At 38.1% G+C, this 19,319-nt stretch overlaps 2 protein-coding genes across 2 annotated transcripts; both read left to right on the top strand.

Moving 5' to 3' along the window:
* Positions 1–455: 455 nt before the first annotated feature.
* Positions 456–5,123, top strand: LOC147856402 (putative E3 ubiquitin-protein ligase XBOS32). The gene is made up of 10 exons (XM_087329013.1): positions 456–702; positions 807–866; positions 958–1,029; positions 1,113–1,294; positions 1,414–1,574; positions 2,527–2,585; positions 2,693–2,739; positions 2,815–2,958; positions 3,053–3,144; positions 4,229–5,123. Exons 1-10 carry the CDS (start codon positions 526–528, stop codon positions 4,726–4,728), a joined length of 1,494 nt encoding a protein of 497 aa, XP_087185139.1. The 5' UTR covers positions 456–525; the 3' UTR covers positions 4,729–5,123.
* A 4,021-nt stretch (positions 5,124–9,144) lies between these two features.
* LOC147856401 (receptor homology region, transmembrane domain- and RING domain-containing protein 1-like) lies at positions 9,145–19,113 on the top strand. The gene is made up of 5 exons (XM_087329014.1): positions 9,145–9,654; positions 10,912–11,139; positions 17,800–18,192; positions 18,673–18,882; positions 18,962–19,113. Exons 1-5 carry the CDS (start codon positions 9,360–9,362, stop codon positions 18,973–18,975), a joined length of 1,140 nt encoding a protein of 379 aa, XP_087185140.1. The 5' UTR covers positions 9,145–9,359; the 3' UTR covers positions 18,976–19,113.
* The last annotated feature ends 206 nt before the right edge of the window (positions 19,114–19,319 follow it).

Below are 19,319 nucleotides of genomic sequence, written 5' to 3'. Positions count from 1 at the left end.
TCGATCCATAATATACTCTCTCTCTCTCTCTCTCTCTCTCTCTCAATTGCAATGTTCTTTAGTAATGTTCTTGAACATAAAGAGTCATTCATTCATTCATATTCATGCCATTGCCTTTGCTTTTGCTTTTGCTTTTGCCTTCGCCTTTGCCTTTGCTTTTGCTTTTGCCTTTGCGTTTGCTTTTATACTAAAAAGCACTCAAAGAATCCCAATCTCCTGTTTTTTTTTTTTTTTTCAAAGGGAAGACAGACTCTGTCTCTTGTTGTCTCTGATTTCTTTCTTCTGTGCGGTGTACATCTCCGATCCGCTGTAGCCGCCCCCGAAAGACCCTCTCTGTGTCTGTCAGATGCCTCTTCCTCATGCCCCTTCGGCTTCGTCTTACCCCAATCCTCCGCACTCAAATCGCTGGAGCGATTGATTGAATGTTGGGTCCTCCTCCTCCTCCTCCTTGTTGTGAGAATTGAATTGATCTTGGTGGTGATTAGGCTGCCGGACTGGGACGGGGAGGCAGGGTTTTGAGGAAGGATGGGCAACTCCTTGGGTTGTTCTCCTTCCGGAGAGCGGTTGGTGTCCGCAGCTCGCGATGGCGATCTGCAGGAAGCCCAGGCCCTCCTTGACTTCAACCCTCGGTTGGCCAAATACTCCACCTTTGGAGTTCGCAATTCCCCCATCCATTTTGCAGCTGCACAAGGCCACAATGAAGTAATGCATTTTACTTAGATTTTCGGTATGATCTGGCATCCTAATGTTTTTTATATCATGCCATTAAAATCAGAAGTTTCTATTCCATTTTTGTCTCTGTGTAGATAGTCTCTCTTCTGCTTGAAAGCGGTGTTGAAGTCAATGTCAGGAATTACAGTGGGCAGGTAAGTGTACTAGATTTGATGTTACACTCTCTGTAACTTTTCTACAGGATGTCCTTCCAAGAGATTTATTTCTGGAACTTCATGATTGCAGACAGCTCTGATGCAAGCATGTAGAAATGGACATTGGGAAGTGGTCCAAACATTGATTCTCTTTAAAGCTAATGTAAGTATGTGGAGACATAGGTAAAAGGTGCAACTGTTCTATTAGGAGGTGGAACTTTAAGCTCTATATGCCAAGTTTTTCAGGTTATCAGGGCAGACTACCTCAATGGGCGCACTGCTCTGCATTTTGCTGCTGTCAATGGGCATGCTCGATGTATACGGCTTCTTTTTGCTGATTATTTCCCCACTTCTTCATGCTCGGTGAGTGGGATGCCACGCTCCACAGAGGATGAAGGGACATCAGTGAAAGCTTATTTAGATAAGGAGTAAGAAACTACCCCAAGTGCCCCTTTCTGCAAGTGTCCATTCTCACACATGTTACAAAAATGTTGATAAGTTCGTAATTGTACTAAATTAAAATTGCCAAATTATATTTGTCTTCTAGCACTACTGCGAGGATTGTAAATAGACCAGCAGATGGTGGGATAACTGCCTTGCACATGGCTGCATTGAACGGTCATGCAGATTGTGTGCTACTGCTTCTCGATCTTATGGCTGATGTCTCTGCAACAACAATGCAAGATGGGACGACCATTGATTTGATAGGTATTTCTCTGCCTCGGTACTTACCAAGGAAAAGTTCTTTTGAACAGAAAATCTTCTATTTGTATTCATTTCTGTTAATATGAAAAAGTTATCGAGCAAGGTAACTAGGGTTTATTACAAGCTTAGGGCAGAGATTGTGTGTGCTACAACTTTTATATTTTTGTTCATTTTTTGTTATCTGTTAACATTGTCAAAGTAGCTAGAGTTAGAGATGAAACAAAGTGAAAATCGTTTGTATGTGCTGTTTGAGTCAGTGAAGCAGCATACGTTAAATATTTGTCAAGATGATACTGCTGCCAGTCTGTTAACATTATCAAAGTAGCTAGAGTTAGAGATGAAACAAAGTGAAAATCGTTTGTATGTTCTGTTTGAGTCAGTGAAGCAGCATACATTAAATTCTGTCAAGATGATACTGCCGCCACTCATGATGCAAATGAAAATGAAGTGGTAAATGTGTCTCTGTCTTCCTTTAAGTTCTGGAATTCCAAGAAAAGGCTCACTGCTGGTGTTCATTGAGAGTGAGGAGGCCTGTATCTGATTCATCTTGATCGATTTCATACCGACTAACAGTACATATACAAACTCACATGCTCTAAAAAAGGAAGGAAATTTGAAATCTGAGAGACCAAATACAACAGCATTTTTAAGCTCATCAATGGCTCGATGTTTCGTAAGAATCACTATGTGTTTGTTCACTAATAAGAGTTGTTCCTGTGCAAGGGATGGGGATATCCAAGCTATCATAATGGTATCTTATCGTGTTGACAGCAACTTGTCCAATAACCCTCCCTTTTCCAAAAACTGCTAGGGGCATCTGATTCTAGATGTTGAAACTGTTGGGGACATGCAGGGATGCCTATCTCTTAATGCAAAAATGGCTTGGGTTTTGTGGTCCATAAGTGACAATGCATTGTGTTGATCACATGAGTTGTTTTGGTATCTGTATATACAGGAATTGGAAGCCATCCTCTCCACTATGCAGCTTGTGGTGGGAATACAGCTTGCTGCCAGGTACGTCTGGGTTGCTGCATTTTATGTAAACAACAGAGCAGGTTGGAAATGATTTATTAACATTCTAGCTTTCAATTTGGTCTGATTTAAATTTCTGTGCTATATAGATTCTTCTGTCAAGAGGAGCAAATCGAACAGCAGAAAATTCAAATGGGTATTGATAGTGTAATATCCTTTAAAATTCATTAAGATGTCATGAGGTTTAATCCATGTTCCATGCTTTGAACAGGTGGACGCCTCTACAGGTAGCACGGCTGTGGCAGAGGCACTGGCTTGAACCATTGCTTGATATGGACTCTCAAGTAACAATACCAGCTATACCGTCATCCCGTCACTTGGCGCTTCCTCTCATGAGTATTGTCAGAATTGCAAGGTGACTATGACCAGAAGTACCTAATTATTGTATAAGTTGGGTGGATTCAGCAGATGTACATTTATTAACAAGTTGAGTAATATTTTTTGTGCAGGGAATGTGGATGGAGAAATCTTGAAGTATGCCCAGGCGGTATTGATGCTTGTGCAGTTTGTCTAGAAAAGAGATGCACTGTTGCTGCTGAGGGTACTTTTCTTGTCTCCTGAATATTGCATAAAATTAATATATTGCTATAGTGGAACTGCTATTAATCTTAGGAAAAGCAAATATTACTCATGTGTTTCTTGGTTATCATGGCTTTCAGCTTTATAATAGCAGTTTGTGTGCAACAAGATGCATTGTCCAAAGTATTTGATTAATTTTGTAGACACGAAAATCTGAAACCCAGTGCAGTAACTTTGTCTTGATTCTGTTTGGCCCATATGAGCTAGCCATTGTCAGTGCTAGGGCAGCTTACCTACAGTAATATCCATCAACTGGAGTTTGCCCATGGCCCTTTTATAGGTTAGATTTAACTCACCATGTTTCTTAAAATGATCTGAATTCTGGTAAACTGTTGGGTTCTGATTCCAACTCTATGCTGAGTACCACCTTTCCTGATGTCAATATTGAAGTGTGCAATGGCAGGCTTACATTTTCACTGAAAATTTTTACTAGATACCAATGAAACTACATGCAACTTTGCTCATAAGGTTTCTTGCAGATAGGAAGGTTGTAAACGTTTCCGTGGATGCTTGTCTATTGTTAGTTTATGTATGTTAGTTCTCTGGGCAGTTTCTAGATTATTCAAACACTGTTGATTGTACACCATAAGAGCAATATACTGAAATCTTCTCATAATGAAGCAGTGGTTCAGATAAAGAATTGTGTGGAGTAAACCCCCGATCAATCATAAGGATGTGATATGAACTCTGTAGCTCATATGGTACTTTGGGGAGGCAAAGGTTGGATAGACTTGAGAAATAAACTCCCTTACCAAACTTTAATAGCAGCATCTTATAATTTTGTTTTTTTGTTTCTCTATAAAGTACCTGGCATCACTTGCCTGAATTTAAAGCTTTTTCATGCGCATTAAAGCATAACCACATTGACAGGGATCGATACAGGTCATGGAACGCATGCACACGCGACACATGCTTACTCACACACTCACTGTCAATAAGCTTATAATATATATATATATATAATCAATGCCTTATAAAATACATATATAGAGAGAGTCAATGTCATATATATGCTCTCTAACATGGCAATTATTTGCTCTTTATAGGATGTGCTCATGAGCTTTGTACAAAATGTGCACTCTATCTTTGCTCGACAAGTAATGCAAATAATTCGGGATCAGCAGGGTCAATCCCCTGCCCTCTATGCAGACATGAAATCACTGCCTTTGTCAAGCTTCCTTGCACACCGGTTATAAAAGAGTTCATAAAACCAAACTTATCTCTTTCTTTATGTACTGTCTGCTCTATGCAAGTGGCAGAGCCAATGACTTTGTCGGGCCCCATCCCAAAGATGGAATTTGGTGGATGCAGTGGTTCTCCACAATCATCCCATTCTCTTCGGACAATAAGCTGCTCTGGGATCAACCTATCCTTCACATGCAGTGGAGATCCTGATGATGAGGCACCACCTGTTTCACGGTGCAGCTCATCAAGATCAGATAGGAAAGATCAATGTCTCTGGCTGACACCACGGAATTCATTATCTTCTCGTTCGCAGCTTGATGGCAGGTGGTGGTTCCAGAACTTGTTGTCAGCAGTCACTTGAGTCCACGACATCTGTGTTTATAATTTGTAAACAAGTTGAAGTTTGATTGCCACCATACACGGAACATATTTTGTGCTGTGCCTGAGATCTGCAATTTCTCAAGAATCTAATCTTATCACTGGATGGGTTGAAAAAATTTGCTTGTCCAAGACTCGAGAATTTGATGAGGAGATGATAAGGCTTTAACCATCATACTATTTTTATTGAGAAGATCTTCAGTTCCTCAGACAATTTATATATAGACATTGATGAATGATATAAAAGGTGGTGCATGGCACCTCCTGATATTTGCAAAAACACAACTTTAAATTCTCTGTACTATATTTCCGTTGGAGAGGAAATTTGTCTTTAAATGTATATTACTTTTCTTAATACTCACACACGCATGTTCCCTTGTGCCCATCCTTCTGCATTTATATCTGCACATGGAATCTTTGACTAATATAGGTAGCTACCTTGAAATTGAAAGAGAGAATTTTCCGAATGTTTTGCCATATGAATGATGAGCAGTGATTACCTTTTTGATGATAACGACAAATTTTCTTGCACGCGTTACAGGGTGATTTTTTTGCATATTCTTATTATCATAGAAGCAACCAATCCTGAAGGGTTTGTCCAATCAAGTTTGCATTCTTTATGAATTGGCAATTTTATTTTTTCGCTTCAACAGCTCTGTCAAAGCAATTTATGATTGATACATTGTGTAAAGTTTTGTTTGTTGGTATGACCACACTTTTTGGACAATGGCTGTAAATTTTATTTTTGATAAATACAATTTGCTATGCATTGTTTATCTGCAATGATGATTGATAGTGATGTGAAGCGAATTTCTGATTTTACACCCTCTCTACATAACATTTAAGAAGTCACATTCATTTACCATCTTTAAATTAAAGACAAATAAACTGCGTAGTTTAAAAACCAGAAGAAGAAACTCATACTCATTAAAATGCACTCTTTGTACACAAGTGTCTCCATCATGCCGCAACATCAAATGACTTTTGATGTATGGCGTATTTAAATAACTCTTTATTCATTATTCATAATGGATGGCAAAAAAACATGAAAGCATATTCTGTTTACCTGTCATATAAGAGGCTCCATATACCTTTGCAAATAGACTCAAGGAGGTTTAAGATTAATTTGGTAAAGCTCTTGTCCATTGTGAGATGACAAGATCAATGTGAAAACATATTCTGTTTATATGTCATATAGGAAACTTTATATATATTTGCAAATAGATTCGAGGTAAAGAGTAATTTGTTGATGTTGTTGTCCATTGTGAGATTAATGTTGTGATCTTAAGTCTCTAGCAATGGTTTTGTTGTTGTGTTCATTACAAAATCTCTTCATCATTTTAGTGTGTCATCACACCAACACAATACAAACAAATTAATCTTTAAAATGGCCGGACAAAGTTGGCAATAGTAAAACTCTTTAACAAGCAATGCTAACAAACTCTGTGAGTACAATTACATTGTGAAATGAAGTTATTGGAGTTAGCATCCTACATACCTCAATAAAGTTAGCCTTCCCAAATATCCTATAAGCTACAAAGTTTGCATACCCTCACAAGTAAAGTGATGACAACTCAAGAAATATAATGCCTTTCATTAAGGTCTTCTTTTTTTGTAGAAATGTCACGAACAATGTTATAAAAAAAGCGAGACAACAAAATTGACGTGATATCCTAGAGTTTTAGTCAAAATGTAACTTAAGTTAAATCCTTGAACATCCACATTAGAGTAGGTGGTACGCAACAATGCAATATGTGACATTTAAATTCTTTGGCATATTGGAAGCCCTCTTGAAATGTGAACATGTATTTTTTGACATCATTAATACATTCAAAGTTTTCACTAATTGATATTAGCATGGCAAACATGCAATACTCACATGGAAGTGTTTAGAATGTAACCTGAACCATTTGGAATTCTTTACACAACTTAGATGAATGCACTATATAACCATAAATTGACCATACCAATGTTTAGAAAAATGTAGTTGCACATAAAATGTAGCAAACCTCCTAATTTCTTTTACATTAAAATAAATTTCAAGATAGAATTAAAAAGATTGACGTGTCTATAGAGCACAATTACATGAAATAAAAAATCTGATTTAGGCCTAAATAAGAAAATTAAGAGATAAATCTCAAACCAACGCGATGCTATGCACCACCATTTAGTAGCATAACATAGGCATCGTATTTTAATTCAGGAGTAATGAATTACAACATGTATAAAGTTTTATCAAGGCGAAGCCATGATATTATGATGATAAAAAGGAGTGTAAAATGAAGTGAGTACATTCGGGAGGAGGATGTTGGGTAACCTCTTAATTCCTTTTACAATTATAGTTTGTTTCCACATATGAGAGAGAGAGAGAGAGAGAGAGACCATCAAGGAAGCCATGTATTATTCAAGCTCTTGCAGATGACCATATTATGTTTTTGGCACCTAATCGGGAAAATATTAGTAAGACAAGAGATGTGTGGGAATTGTTTTCAAATGCTTCGAGGTTGAGAATTAATATGCATAAATCTGTCCTCATTTCATGTATAGAACAAGATGTGCTAGGGTTGGGGTGGTCAGGAAAGATAGTATATCGTGGTATGATTTGTTGTCACCTTGGATATCCAATTGGGGTGGAAGTTTCTCATGTGAAACTTATTGAGTGGGTATCCAAAAGGTTGGAGGATAAGTTTATGTATTGGAGGTCTCAATTTTGACCTTTTCATGTACAACTTAAGGTGGTCCAATTGATTATGGTCTATGTGGTATCTTATTATCTTCCTTTGCTCCCATGGTCAAAGAAAGCTCTTGATGTTGTCACGCTCAAGGCGAATGTTGTTATGGAAAAGAGTCTTGTCGTGGTTGGCATGGGATCATGTTTGTACTCCCGAAGCGTCTTGATGGGGCATCAATATTGAATCTATATGAGCATATGGTGGCTTTTCGATTTACTTTCATTCGATTTATGTTTGAGGGTGTACAACCTTGCGCAGAAATGGTGGTGTACTTTATAGAGAATAATGGAATTAAACTTGGAAACATGAAGATTGAAGCTAATTGGTGGAATGTAATTAATTCTGACAGGGATATCAAATGTGCAGGGTCTATGATAGTTAATCATTTGTTGACATCTTGGCAAAGTATGTTGAATTTTGTGGAATGACATCCTCCACAAGAAAGGGCATGTGTCAATTCATTACAAATGGAGGTTTTGGTGACACCAAGGTTGTTGAGGTGGGAAGGAAAACATATTCTTAACCTTCAATTTAATCAGATGGCTAGATTGGATTTGGTAACAGCTAAGAATGCTATGTTGGTGTCACAAAGAAGATTAATGGTCTTTCAAACAATAAGATCAACATTTGGTATACCAAAAGGTTATACCTTTATTTGGGATAAGTTGCACGAAATATGATCTTCGTATGAGCCAATTCCTGATTTAGTTGGGCGATCTCAAGAGCTTGATTGGAGGTTTGTTGGAAATAAGAGATTGACTATGATCTCAACAAATGTTTCTTATCACAAGTTGATTGACACACATAAGTGGTTGGAAGAAAGGGTTATAAAGATATGGAGTTTTTATAAGCCCATTACTTGGTGGCTTCATGTGATCAAGGCAAGTTGGTGTTCTCGATTGATGCTACGAGCCAAGGTATTGATTTGGAGAGTTATGGTTGGAGTTTTACCATTGGGGGATGCATTAAAAAAAAGAAACATTACTAAAGGATCGTGGTTCTTTTGTTTGGTAGAATTGGAACATAGTAGGCATTGATTTATTTCATGCCCAATGGCAAGGATGGTTTGGAGGTGTATCAATTTAGTGTGGATGTCTCTAATTGGAGTAAGCCTATCTTCCTTCAATTGTGGTTTTGCATATATGGAGAACAATGAACCAATGCCTCATTTTCAAATTATTTTTGACTTCTTGAGGTATTGGGGACTATGCTTCAATTGGAATATGCGGAATGAATATGTTCTAAAGTTAAAAGGACTTCTTTTGTGGCAATTGACAGTGCTAGAGAAGTCACGAAATCGCAATCATGAAGAGAGAGAACTCTACAAGGTCACATATCATCATATTCTGTTGCAGTGTGTCTTGTCACAAGAACATAGGACACATCGTTTCATCGCTTACCCAATGGCCAGATCCATTTGGACATTCATATCTTTACTGTGGGTTTCCATTCAGGGGGCGTCAAAGAACGCATTTTAAAAGCTAGAATCGGTGTCGGTGTCAGTGCCAAGGTTTCGCTAAGATTCGAGTGTGTTTGTTTCATGACTCTCAAGGTACGGGGAGGCCAAATGTGTATGTATGGGATCCTAATAGCATGCTCAATTCTTTTGGTCTTTGTGAGTTCTAACTTCTTTGTGTACTTTCCCCATTCCATCATTGGTTTTAACAGTCAAGACTCAAGAGGAGAGACAGACACAGAGATTGACATGGAAGTCTGACCAAACAAGAGAGACAGAAACAGAGACAGAGACAGAGGCGCGCACAGAGAGAGAGAGAGAGAAAGAGAGACTGATTGACATGGAGGGGGAAGGTTGGGAAGAGGGAAAGCATTGGAAAGAAAGAAAAAGGCAGGAAAGAAAGAATGTGGGGGAGCAGCAGAGGAGATGCCGACAACAGGGGAGGAGAGGGAGAGGGAGAGGGAGAGGGAGTGGGGTGGTAGCACCTCTACCTCTACCTCTACCTCTACCTCTGCCTCTGCCTCGGCATCGTCCACCTCCGGCCAAGCTTGGCCGCGCACTTTGTGTATGCTGCTGCGCCCGCGAAAGGAGGTTCTGCTCAGCCTCTTGGGGCTGGGGGTTGTCGTCGCCACCCTCCTGTGGGCTCGTGTCAATGCCACCCTTCTCCTCATCACCCCCTCCAATCAGTCCATCCCATTACCCAACATAGAAGCCAGCTTTGGTAAGCGCCTTCCCCTCCCTAGGACAAATCTCATAGCAATGCCATTGCCACACACCTGTGAGCATCTGTATGTGTGTGTGTGTGCACGCACGCGCATGCACGTGTGTCCATGTCTGTGTTGCACATTATGCGTAGTCAGTAAGTGCAATAATTAGGAACCTTTTGTGAGATATTGTTTTCGAATACTTGAGTGAGGGTGTTACATGAACCAAACCATTGTTTACAACATAGCTCTGGAAAGATATGCCGTCATAAATAAAGGCCTCAAAGAAACAAAGTTCCTGACATTGATGAATTAATGGTTACAGTCTTTGGATGAATGTTCTGAGTTGCATTAGCTGGGTTCCTTTTTTGCCAATCATCAGTTTCATAAAGCTAGCCTTTCAATGTGCATTATCCATATCTTCGGTATCCTTGTGTGATTTAGCATTTTTTGTAACAATCTTGTAGTTTTGCTTTCCTCTTAAACAATGAACCTTTTGAGCACTTTAAAATGTTCCACATTTGATCCCTTGTTACCTTTCTCATGCTTTGGAATGATATGAGGCTCTTAGTCCGATACTTGTCATATTGTCCACGAATTCATCATGCAAAGTTAATGACTATAGACAGTAGTATTTGCAATTTTCTTTTCATGAGGGGTTGAACATAGATCAAGCGATGTACAAGGGTGTGTGCATTATATGTTCTCCATGAATGCACAAATTTATTATTTCTTGAAATTTAAGTATGACATTAACTTGGGGCTCTATACTTTCAATCGACCTCCTCAGTTGGACCTGAAACATTTTCCACAACCTCATTCTTATACTCTCTCAATCAAGTGTAGAGTGTCGAGTGCAAGAGAGAAAAACTATTCCAGAATCTTGATTAGATGTCTGTAATCTTTTTTGATTCCCCGGTTGGTCTATCATATACACCATTGGATAGTGGTTCTGACTTGGATGGTCAGTCTTTTTAGATCCAACTCTAGTGACAAGTGTTTGTCTTACTGATGACTTTTCTGGATCGCACAAACTCCTTCACTAACAGCTATGCCAGATGACAAGGGTTTTGTCTCCCCCAATAAAGAAACATGTGGGCATATAGGTGGGTTGAAGTATGAAATACATACCCTCTGCATCCATATTGAATGATATTTGATCTATGTGAAAATTTAACATTTGCTTCTTTCAATCTTGAATATTGATACATAGTTTCCCTTTTCAGATTGATTATTGATAAATAACTTGGATACCTTTTTGGGTTACTTGGCAGCTCGCCGAATTTCTGGTGCTGGCTTTGTAGGGTTTCTTGCTACAGCGAATTCATTGAATGCATGTTTACCTCTCAAAATGGCTGAACTAAAAGAACCAAAATTTCCTGCCTTTCTTCTCATAGAACGTGGTGGTTGTAGCTTTGTGACCAAGGTGCAGTATGCACAAGATGCTGGCTATGCTGCAGCAATTGTTTTTGATAACGAAGATAGCCAGGAGTTGGTGACAAGTAAGCGATCCAAACTTAGTGTTGTTACTAAAGTTGTTGTATTTGAAGTGTGATTCATGTTTTGAGTTTGTGGCAACTGATGCAAATTTATCTTATATTATACTGAGCTCCTGGTTCTGAAGTTCTTTTCATTTATCAAATTTGCTGTTGATGACGAAATATTGTCTATGATTACCGATGAAGGTTTGGAGTTTTTTCCAAGAATTGAGTCTAAATCATGCTGACCTATCAGTTTCGAATTGCATATCCTTGACATGTTTGCAAAGTTGCCTAGTTGTAAGGAATTGTTCATTCTTTAGAAAATGGTATTTTGAGGAGTATCAGGAGCTGATGCATTCTCTCAGCTGCTGAAAATGACAGGAACAATACTGAGACATTTACTACTTACTCATGGGCAATGACTACGTTATGGTATGAAATGCTTGAGAGAGCCTTGTACACCCACCCCTATAGAGGATCCATGTGCACGAATACGTAGAAATGGAATGACATGCTATATTAAAGTCTTCAAAAGGACGAAATGACATACGAGAGCTAAAGTCAAATCCATGTGATCTGTTAGGAGTATGGTAAAATAAAGCATAGAATCTTTATTTTCATCCTAGACCAGCCATGATTACCCTACCATCTGCAGTATGGTTCATCCCCTCCACCTCCTTCACCTCAAAGATGATTCCTCATACCATAGACAGATCTCAGTGTAGTGTCCTAGGGATCTTCTATTGAACAGTTCATGGACATCAGTGCCTGTTAGGTGTAAAGGCCCCTAGTTCACAAAGTAGATAATTATTGGTATATGTGAACACATTGTTCACCTGGACAAGACACCTCTTTTTGTAATGTGAATACACCTCTTTCTTTGTAGGGCTAACTAATATAATAACCTTTTTTTCTTGTGTACCAATCAAGGCGGTTGGTTACACCCAAAAATCTATGCCTCTACTCTCATCTCTACTACAGTCTTGTTTGCTTGCTGAATGTCATCAATAAATAGCTGCTCCCCCTCAAACATCCCTCTTTACCTTTAACTGGCATCAGAGCCAAATCTCTTTCCTCTGCTTTGCTGTTTTTTTTAGATTCAGAATCAGCAGAAAACACAGTTTTTAAAAATAAAATAAAAAACCTGTCAGACCCTTTCCTATTGGTATTCTGCTCAATTTTCTGAAGGCATCTGTCATTAATCTTGGGAGCAATGGCCTCCACTTCAACTGAAATGAAAAACCTCTTTGAAATCAAGAGGTTTGATGGAAAAGGTTTTGAATTATGGAGAGAGCGTATGCTGGGCATCCTCTTTCTGAGAGATTGTGAAGATGCTCTCGTGGAAAAGAAACCAAAGAGCATGGAATATGATGCTTGGAACACTCTGAATAAGAAAGCCATTACATATATTAAAATGGCTGTTTCTGATGAAATTCTTGTAGATATAAAGGGCTTGATTACTGCCCATCAAGTTTGGGAGAAACTTAAGAAAACTTATGAGAATACTACTCCTGCGAATCAGGTGCATTTGATGAGAAAACTTGTCAGTATGAGGCTTGATGAGTCGAAAGGTGCAACAGAGCATCTATCATTATTCACAGGTACTCTCTTCCAACTACAAGATTCAGGATTACTAGATTTTGATGACAAACTCAAAGCTATTTTCTTACTTATGACTTGACCTGATTCGTGGGAAACATTAGTTGTTTCACTATCTAATAGCCCCACCTTGACCTTCTATTCTCAGTGAAGAGATTAGAAGACAATCTAACTGAGAAGGTAGTGGTTCAGCATACAATATTAGGGGGAGATATGATAAGAGGAACCCAAATGTAGGACAAAGAAATAGAAGTAAGAGTAGAGGGAAAGGAAAGCAACAAGATATCACATGCTATCAGTGTGGCTGTAAAGGTCATAAGAAACCTGATTGTAGATATTTGAAGATGGAACTAGAAAGGAAGAAGAATGTAGGAGAGAAGAAAAATAAAGATGATAAATTTAATACAATAGAGAAAGCTAATATGACTTCAAATGTTATCATTGAAGACCTATCTAGTGAAGATGGTGATGTACTTTGTACTACAGGTGATGCCTTCATAGCTCATGTTCAAGACATGCAAATCACCAAAACAGATGTTATTGATGCTTTATTGTCAATCGATGATGGATTGACACAGACATGGATAGTAGACTCTAGGGCTTCTTTTTGATGTTACTCCATGTTTGGAGTGCTTTACCACATTTGACGCATGCAGTTATGGAAAAGTTTATCTTGGTAACAATAGTTTTTGCAATATTGATGGTATTGGAACCATACACTTGTCTTTGGATAATGGTCAAGAGCTCGTGCTCAAAGATGTTAGGTATGTCCCTAGCATTAAGAAAAGTTTGCTATCTGTAGGACAGATGGATTTGCATGGTTACACCACATTATTCGGTGGTGGATTGTGGAAACTAAAGAAGGGATCTATGGTTATTGTGGAAGGTTGCAAAAAGGGCACTCTGTACTGTTTGCAATGTAAAGCTTTACTTGGAAAGTTTCTTGCTATTGTTGAATTTGACTCTCTGAGATCTTTGGCATAAGAGATTAGGACATATGAGCCAAAAAGGACTTGAAGTCCTTTCTGCTCTAAAAAGATTTGATGTTAAAGGATCAAAGCTGGTTTTTTGTAATGATTGTCTATTTGGCAAACAAGTGAGAAGTTCTTATTATTCTAGTATCTCTCGTAAACCAAATGTGCTAGATTTGGTGCATTCTGATGTATGTAGCATGCCTGTAAAATCATTGGGCGGTGCTGCATATTTTATTTCCTTTATCGATGATTATTCTAGGAAGATTTGGGTGTACTTGATGAAAAGAAAAGGTGATGCATTTGATGCATTTAAATCTTTTCATGCATTTGTGACTACTCAAAAAGGGACAAAATTGAAATGTCTCAGAACAGATAATGGGGATGAGTTTACATCTGCAGAATTTAAGTCCTATTGTGACTTACATGGTATTAAAAGAGAGCTTACAACTCCATATAACCCTTCATCAAATGGGGTGGTAGAAAGATATAATCGGACCTTGTGTGAGCGAGTATGGTGCATGCTGTCCACAACTAATCTCCCTCATGAATTCTGGGGAGAAGCATTAAAACCCGCGGTTCATATTGTAATCGTTCTCCCAACAAGTCCTTAAAGAATGGAATCCCTGAGGAGGTTTGGTCTGGCAAACCTGCCTCATATGACCATTTATGAATTTTCAGTTGTGATGCATTTGTACACATTAGAAGTGAGCTGAGAAATAAGCTCGATGCTAAGTCGACCATGGGCATTTTTATGGGCTATGGTGATGAAGGTGAAATGGGCTATAGGATTTGGTTACCTCAGTCCAGAAAAATTGTACGCAGCCGGGATGTTGTTTTAAATGAAGAAAAATTGCTGAAAAATGCTTGTTCCTCTGTTGGGAACTCTAAGAGCGTTACATTTCAGCAATTACAACCATCCACAAAATCTGAAAATAAACCTCATGATGCTATACCAAAGGTTGAATATGATGATCGACCGGTTATCTTTGAGCCAGAAGAAGTTGGACAGCAAAGAGATGCTCATGAAGGTATTGGTCAACGAGATGCTCATGAAGGTATTGGTCAACGAGATGAAGGTACTGAAGAACAAAATATAGATGTCGAAGAACATGCTGGACATGGTTTGCAACAGCCAGAAAGTGCTGAAAATGATTTTCCTCCAGATTTAGAACCAATCCCAGAAAATACTGATCATTGGGTACGTAGGTCTAATCGTTCAAGGAGGCAGGTATATAGATATGACCCCTCTTTGCATTATGTCATGCTGTCAGATGAGGGTAAACCTCTTACTTATAAGGAGGCAATGTCATGTGAACTTAGCAGTAAGTGAGAGCTTGCAATGCAAGAAGAAATAAAATCTTTATATGCAAATGATACATGGGATCTTGTGTCCTTACCTCAAGGAAGGAAAGCTCTTCCAAATAAGTGGGTTTATAAAGTATAGGAAATTGAAGGGAAACCAAAATACAAGGCAAGATTAGTTGCCAAGGGTTATGTACAGAAGGAGGGTATTGACTTCCAAGAGGTCTTCTCTCCTGTTGTGAAGATGACCACACTTCATGTGTTATTTGCTCTCACTGCAATGCTTAATTTGGAGTTGTACCAAATGGATGTAAAGACCGCTTTTTTGCATGGTGATATTGATGAAGAGATCTACATGAAACAACCTGAGGGTTTTGTAGTCCCTAACAAGGAGCATTTGGTATGCAAACTAAAACATAGCTTGTATGGCCTAAAACAAGCACCACGACAGTGGTATAAGAAGTTTGATACTTTTATGCTTTCTCAAGGCTTTGATCGTAGCTATGCAGATCATTGTTTATACACGAAAAAGGATATCGATGACAGACCCATCATACTTGTTCTATATGTGGATTATATGTTGCTAGCTGGGAAAAGAAAGACTAGTCTTGATGCTCTAAAAGATCAATTGAAATCGGTCTTCTCTATGAAAGATTTGGGAAATGCAGAGCATATTTAGGGCATGAGAATTAGTAGAAACAGAAAGGACAATTTGTTGTATTTGTCACAAGAAAAGTACATTGAAAAAGTGCTTAACAAATTTAATATGGCAAAAGCAAAGTCTCTTGGAGTTCCTTTACGGCCATATCTTAAACTTAGCAAGGCTGATTGTCCAAAGGATGAGATGGAAATCAATGCTATGAAGGGAATTCCTTATGCTTCAGCATGTGGTTCTCTAATGTATGCTATGGTAGCTACTCGTCCAGATATTGATTATGCAGTGGGAGTTGTCAGTCGCTATATGTCTAATCCCGGCCCGTAGTTCACAAATCAAATAATTATTCGTATATGTGAACACATTGTTCACCTGGACAAGACACCTCTTTTTGTAATGTGAACACACCTCTTTCTTTGTAGGGCTAACTAATATAATAACCTTTTTCTCTTGTGTACCAATCAAGGCGGTTGGGTACACCCAAAAATCTGTGCCTCTACTCTCATTTCTACTACAGTCTTGTTTGCTGAACGTCATCAATAAATAGCTGCTCCCTCAAACATCCCTCTTTACCTTTAAGTGCCAACACAACTTTCGGGCAATTCCTTGCAAAGTTCCAGAGACACAGAAAGAAAGAAATGCATATAACCTGGAACTGCAAGAAACAAAAGAGAAATGTCTTTCTATGTGGGCGTCTAAAATAAAATGACCTGAAATGTATCAGGAAACCAACAATCAGGTTTGGTGCCTGATTATTGAAATTCACATTGCTGCCTTTTGAAAATATATATAATGGGTTGATTCACACACTGTATGAGGGTGGTCCCAGTTGGGTTAGGCAACATCCTTGACAACGAAATGGATCTAGTTGTCATGAGATTTCTGAATGATGAATCCACTTTGGCTGGGATGCTTGCTTCATGAGCAGAGATGGATCATGAATCACAAATCATGAATAACCAACAATCAAGTTTGGTGCATGACTAATGTAATTGACATTGCTGCCCCTTGAAAATATATATAATGGGGTGATTCAATATGTACAAGGAGCGTGGTCCCAGTTGGGTTAGGTAAAATCCTTGACAAACAGAAATGGATCTAATTGTCATGACATTTCTGAGTGGTGAATCCATTTTGGCTAGGTTGATCTACCCAGCAGGAGCACAAAGAGCACAAAGATGCAGAATGTTAGGACAACAAGTTTACACTATTTGGGATTTGAAAGCTCCCCAACTGGCACCAACAGCAAGGGAGCCCACATCTGTGAGATCTCATTAAGAGCTCATTGTTAGAGTGTTGACACGTCAGCTACTATGTATTACCTATTCCGAGTCCCGTATGTTTCACATGGATGCAGATAGCAGTAATTGCTCATCATCTACTGGCATGCATATTACTACATTTTATTTTTATCATGACACACAAGCTCTACTCTACATTGTACTATGTTTTATGGTATAGTTCAGGTTTGCCCTTTCACGGATGTTTACAAATATTTCTTTCTTTCTTTTTTATTGTGGTTCTCGTGTTTGTAGGTGAGTTATGGAGTTTGTGTAGAGTAACTTTGTTGTTTGATTAGCATAAAAGCCTGTTTGTTAATGAAATAGGGAATAAGCTGTTTGTATTCAAAAAGATATTATTTCAGTGGCTACTCCAATTTGATGCTATTATTTAGCATATTTTTGAATGTGATGAAATCAGAGTTAATCGTGAACTGTAATTGTTTAATAAATATGATACACTAACGATCAATCAATCATTTATACAATTCAATCAAATTCAATTTGAAGTCCATGCCATAATTTGTTGGTGGCTTTTATATACATGACAATTTGGGTAATATTGTTTACATTTATCTTGATTTATATACATGACAATTTGGGTAGTATTGTTTACATTTATCTTGAAATTTTGATGTTGGGCACATATGCATGACAAAATATAGATTATTAGATTATAACATTGCCAAGTAAGTAAATCCATCTATAAATACAGTAACCTCTTAAATTCCATTAATATAAAATATTTTTGTTCTACAGAGAGTTGTGCCATTTTTTCCTGGTTTCGCATGTCAACTGGAACTATTTTAAACAAAACAAATCATAAAAACCATATTGGACTGAAATATTTTTGTATAAAACTTGATTACAGTGTCCGGGAATGGATTTGGCATTGAGATACCTGCTGTTTTCATCTCCAAAGAGGCTGGCCATTTATTATCACACTTTGTAAATGATAAGGATGCCAAACTATATATGCTGCCTGCACTTGAAACTAGTGCTTGGTCAGTTCTAGCCATCTCATCAATCTCATTGCTCACATTTTCAGCTGTATTATCCACGTTTTTCTTTGTACGAAGGCAACGGCTTAGGCGAGCAAGCCTACGCCAGCATCAGGATCCAGTAGGTTTAACTACAGAGAGGATCAAAGCTCTTCCAGTCATCACCATTCATCAGAAAGAAGGAGAAATTCCTGAGACATGTGTCATATGCCTTGAAGAATATGTACCTGGAGATAAACTTCGAGCATTGCCATGCAAGCATGGTTTGACATTTAACACTCAACTTGTCTCTACATTTCATATTTTGTTTCCAGCTGAACTGGCTCAGCAGAAAGCTTTGCATTTCTTGTATGGAGACTGCAAATGGTCTTGGTTGGATTGTTGGTCATGGCTCTACTTAAGGCGCCCTTAGAAGAAAGGGTTTTTGCTTGTAGCAATATATTGTATATGTCCTAACCATATCGAACTTTATTTGTTATGGAGTGACCAGAAAAGTAGTCTAATGTCCGACAGTCAGATTCCTTCAGATTCATAATAGTAGACCATTTGTATTGTTCCAACTGCTCTGAAAATTCCTTGTGGCATTTCATTCAGTCATGGTATGCAATAATTTCATTCAACCCAGTAACAGTCAATGGCCTTGATGCGAAGTTTCTATGGCCTCATGATATTTGTTTTTTTATTCTTATTGGATGTCAACATTTGAAAGATGGATTATTAAGATTTTCAGTGAATGTTTCCAGGTTTTCATATTCCATGCATAGATAATTGGCTAGTTCGTAAGTCATTCTGCCCAGTTTGTAAGAGGAATGCTATTGACCAAGAAAATGAATTAAATCCTTCGGAAAGCACTTCTTTATTGAGTGCATTTGCTTGGCAAACTGGATCTTCAATAACGCCATTAAATTCATCAATTGGAACAATTGCAATTGACAGAGCAGCTAGAGCACCAGGTATGGAGTATGTCTACATTGTCAATATTGCATATTTCATACCTTGGATGTCTTTGTATCTAATGTTCTATTGATTTAGGAAGTATTTGCTGAACCTACCAAACGCTGGTCTATAGTTATATTCTGTTGGACAGCAAGATTACTCTTGATCCTGATAAACATTATAAAAGAAATGTTCCTTATTATTTTAATAAAATAGTACCTTCAATTGTAATATCTTTTATTGCACTATTGATTCTTTATTGCATTGCAGTCTTTAGTGCAGATGATCTATAGGGGTACTCTTCATTTCAGTAAACTTAAATAAGGAATAGCTTCATGTTTCAACTTATATTAAATTTAGAATTTGCAATGAATTATGCATTAGTCTGTAAACTGAACCTTCATCTAGTTTTCTGCATTATCAAGGTGTAAACTTGACAGTCACTGGGACATAT

The sequence above is a fragment of the Azolla caroliniana genome, unplaced genomic scaffold (assembly GCF_043228905.1).
Source record: "Azolla caroliniana isolate FFs.n. ecotype wild unplaced genomic scaffold, voAzoCaro1.0.p SCAF_13, whole genome shotgun sequence".
NCBI lineage: Eukaryota > Viridiplantae > Streptophyta > Polypodiopsida > Salviniales > Salviniaceae > Azolla > Azolla caroliniana.
This window is presented reverse-complemented; position numbering and strand designations above follow the sequence as displayed.

What these genes read in the sequence shown, in the direction of transcription:
- LOC147856401 (XM_087329014.1), top strand. Translation starts at nt 9,360, where the DNA reads ATGCCGACAACAGGGGAGGAGAGGGAGAGGGAGAGGGAGAGGGAGTGG. An exon ending in TAGCCAGGAGTTGGTGACAA is followed by an intron (nt 11,140 to 17,799) that starts GTAAGCGATCCA and finishes ACTTGATTACAG; the next exon opens with TGTCCGGGAATGGATTTGGC. An exon ending in AGCATTGCCATGCAAGCATG is followed by an intron (nt 18,193 to 18,672) that starts GTTTGACATTTA and finishes GAATGTTTCCAG; the next exon opens with GTTTTCATATTCCATGCATA.
- LOC147856402 (XM_087329013.1), top strand. Translation starts at nt 526, where the DNA reads ATGGGCAACTCCTTGGGTTGTTCTCCTTCCGGAGAGCGGTTGGTGTCC. An exon ending in TCAGGAATTACAGTGGGCAG is followed by an intron (nt 867 to 957) that starts GTAAGTGTACTA and finishes TCATGATTGCAG; the next exon opens with ACAGCTCTGATGCAAGCATG. An exon ending in GGAATACAGCTTGCTGCCAG is followed by an intron (nt 2,586 to 2,692) that starts GTACGTCTGGGT and finishes TGTGCTATATAG; the next exon opens with ATTCTTCTGTCAAGAGGAGC.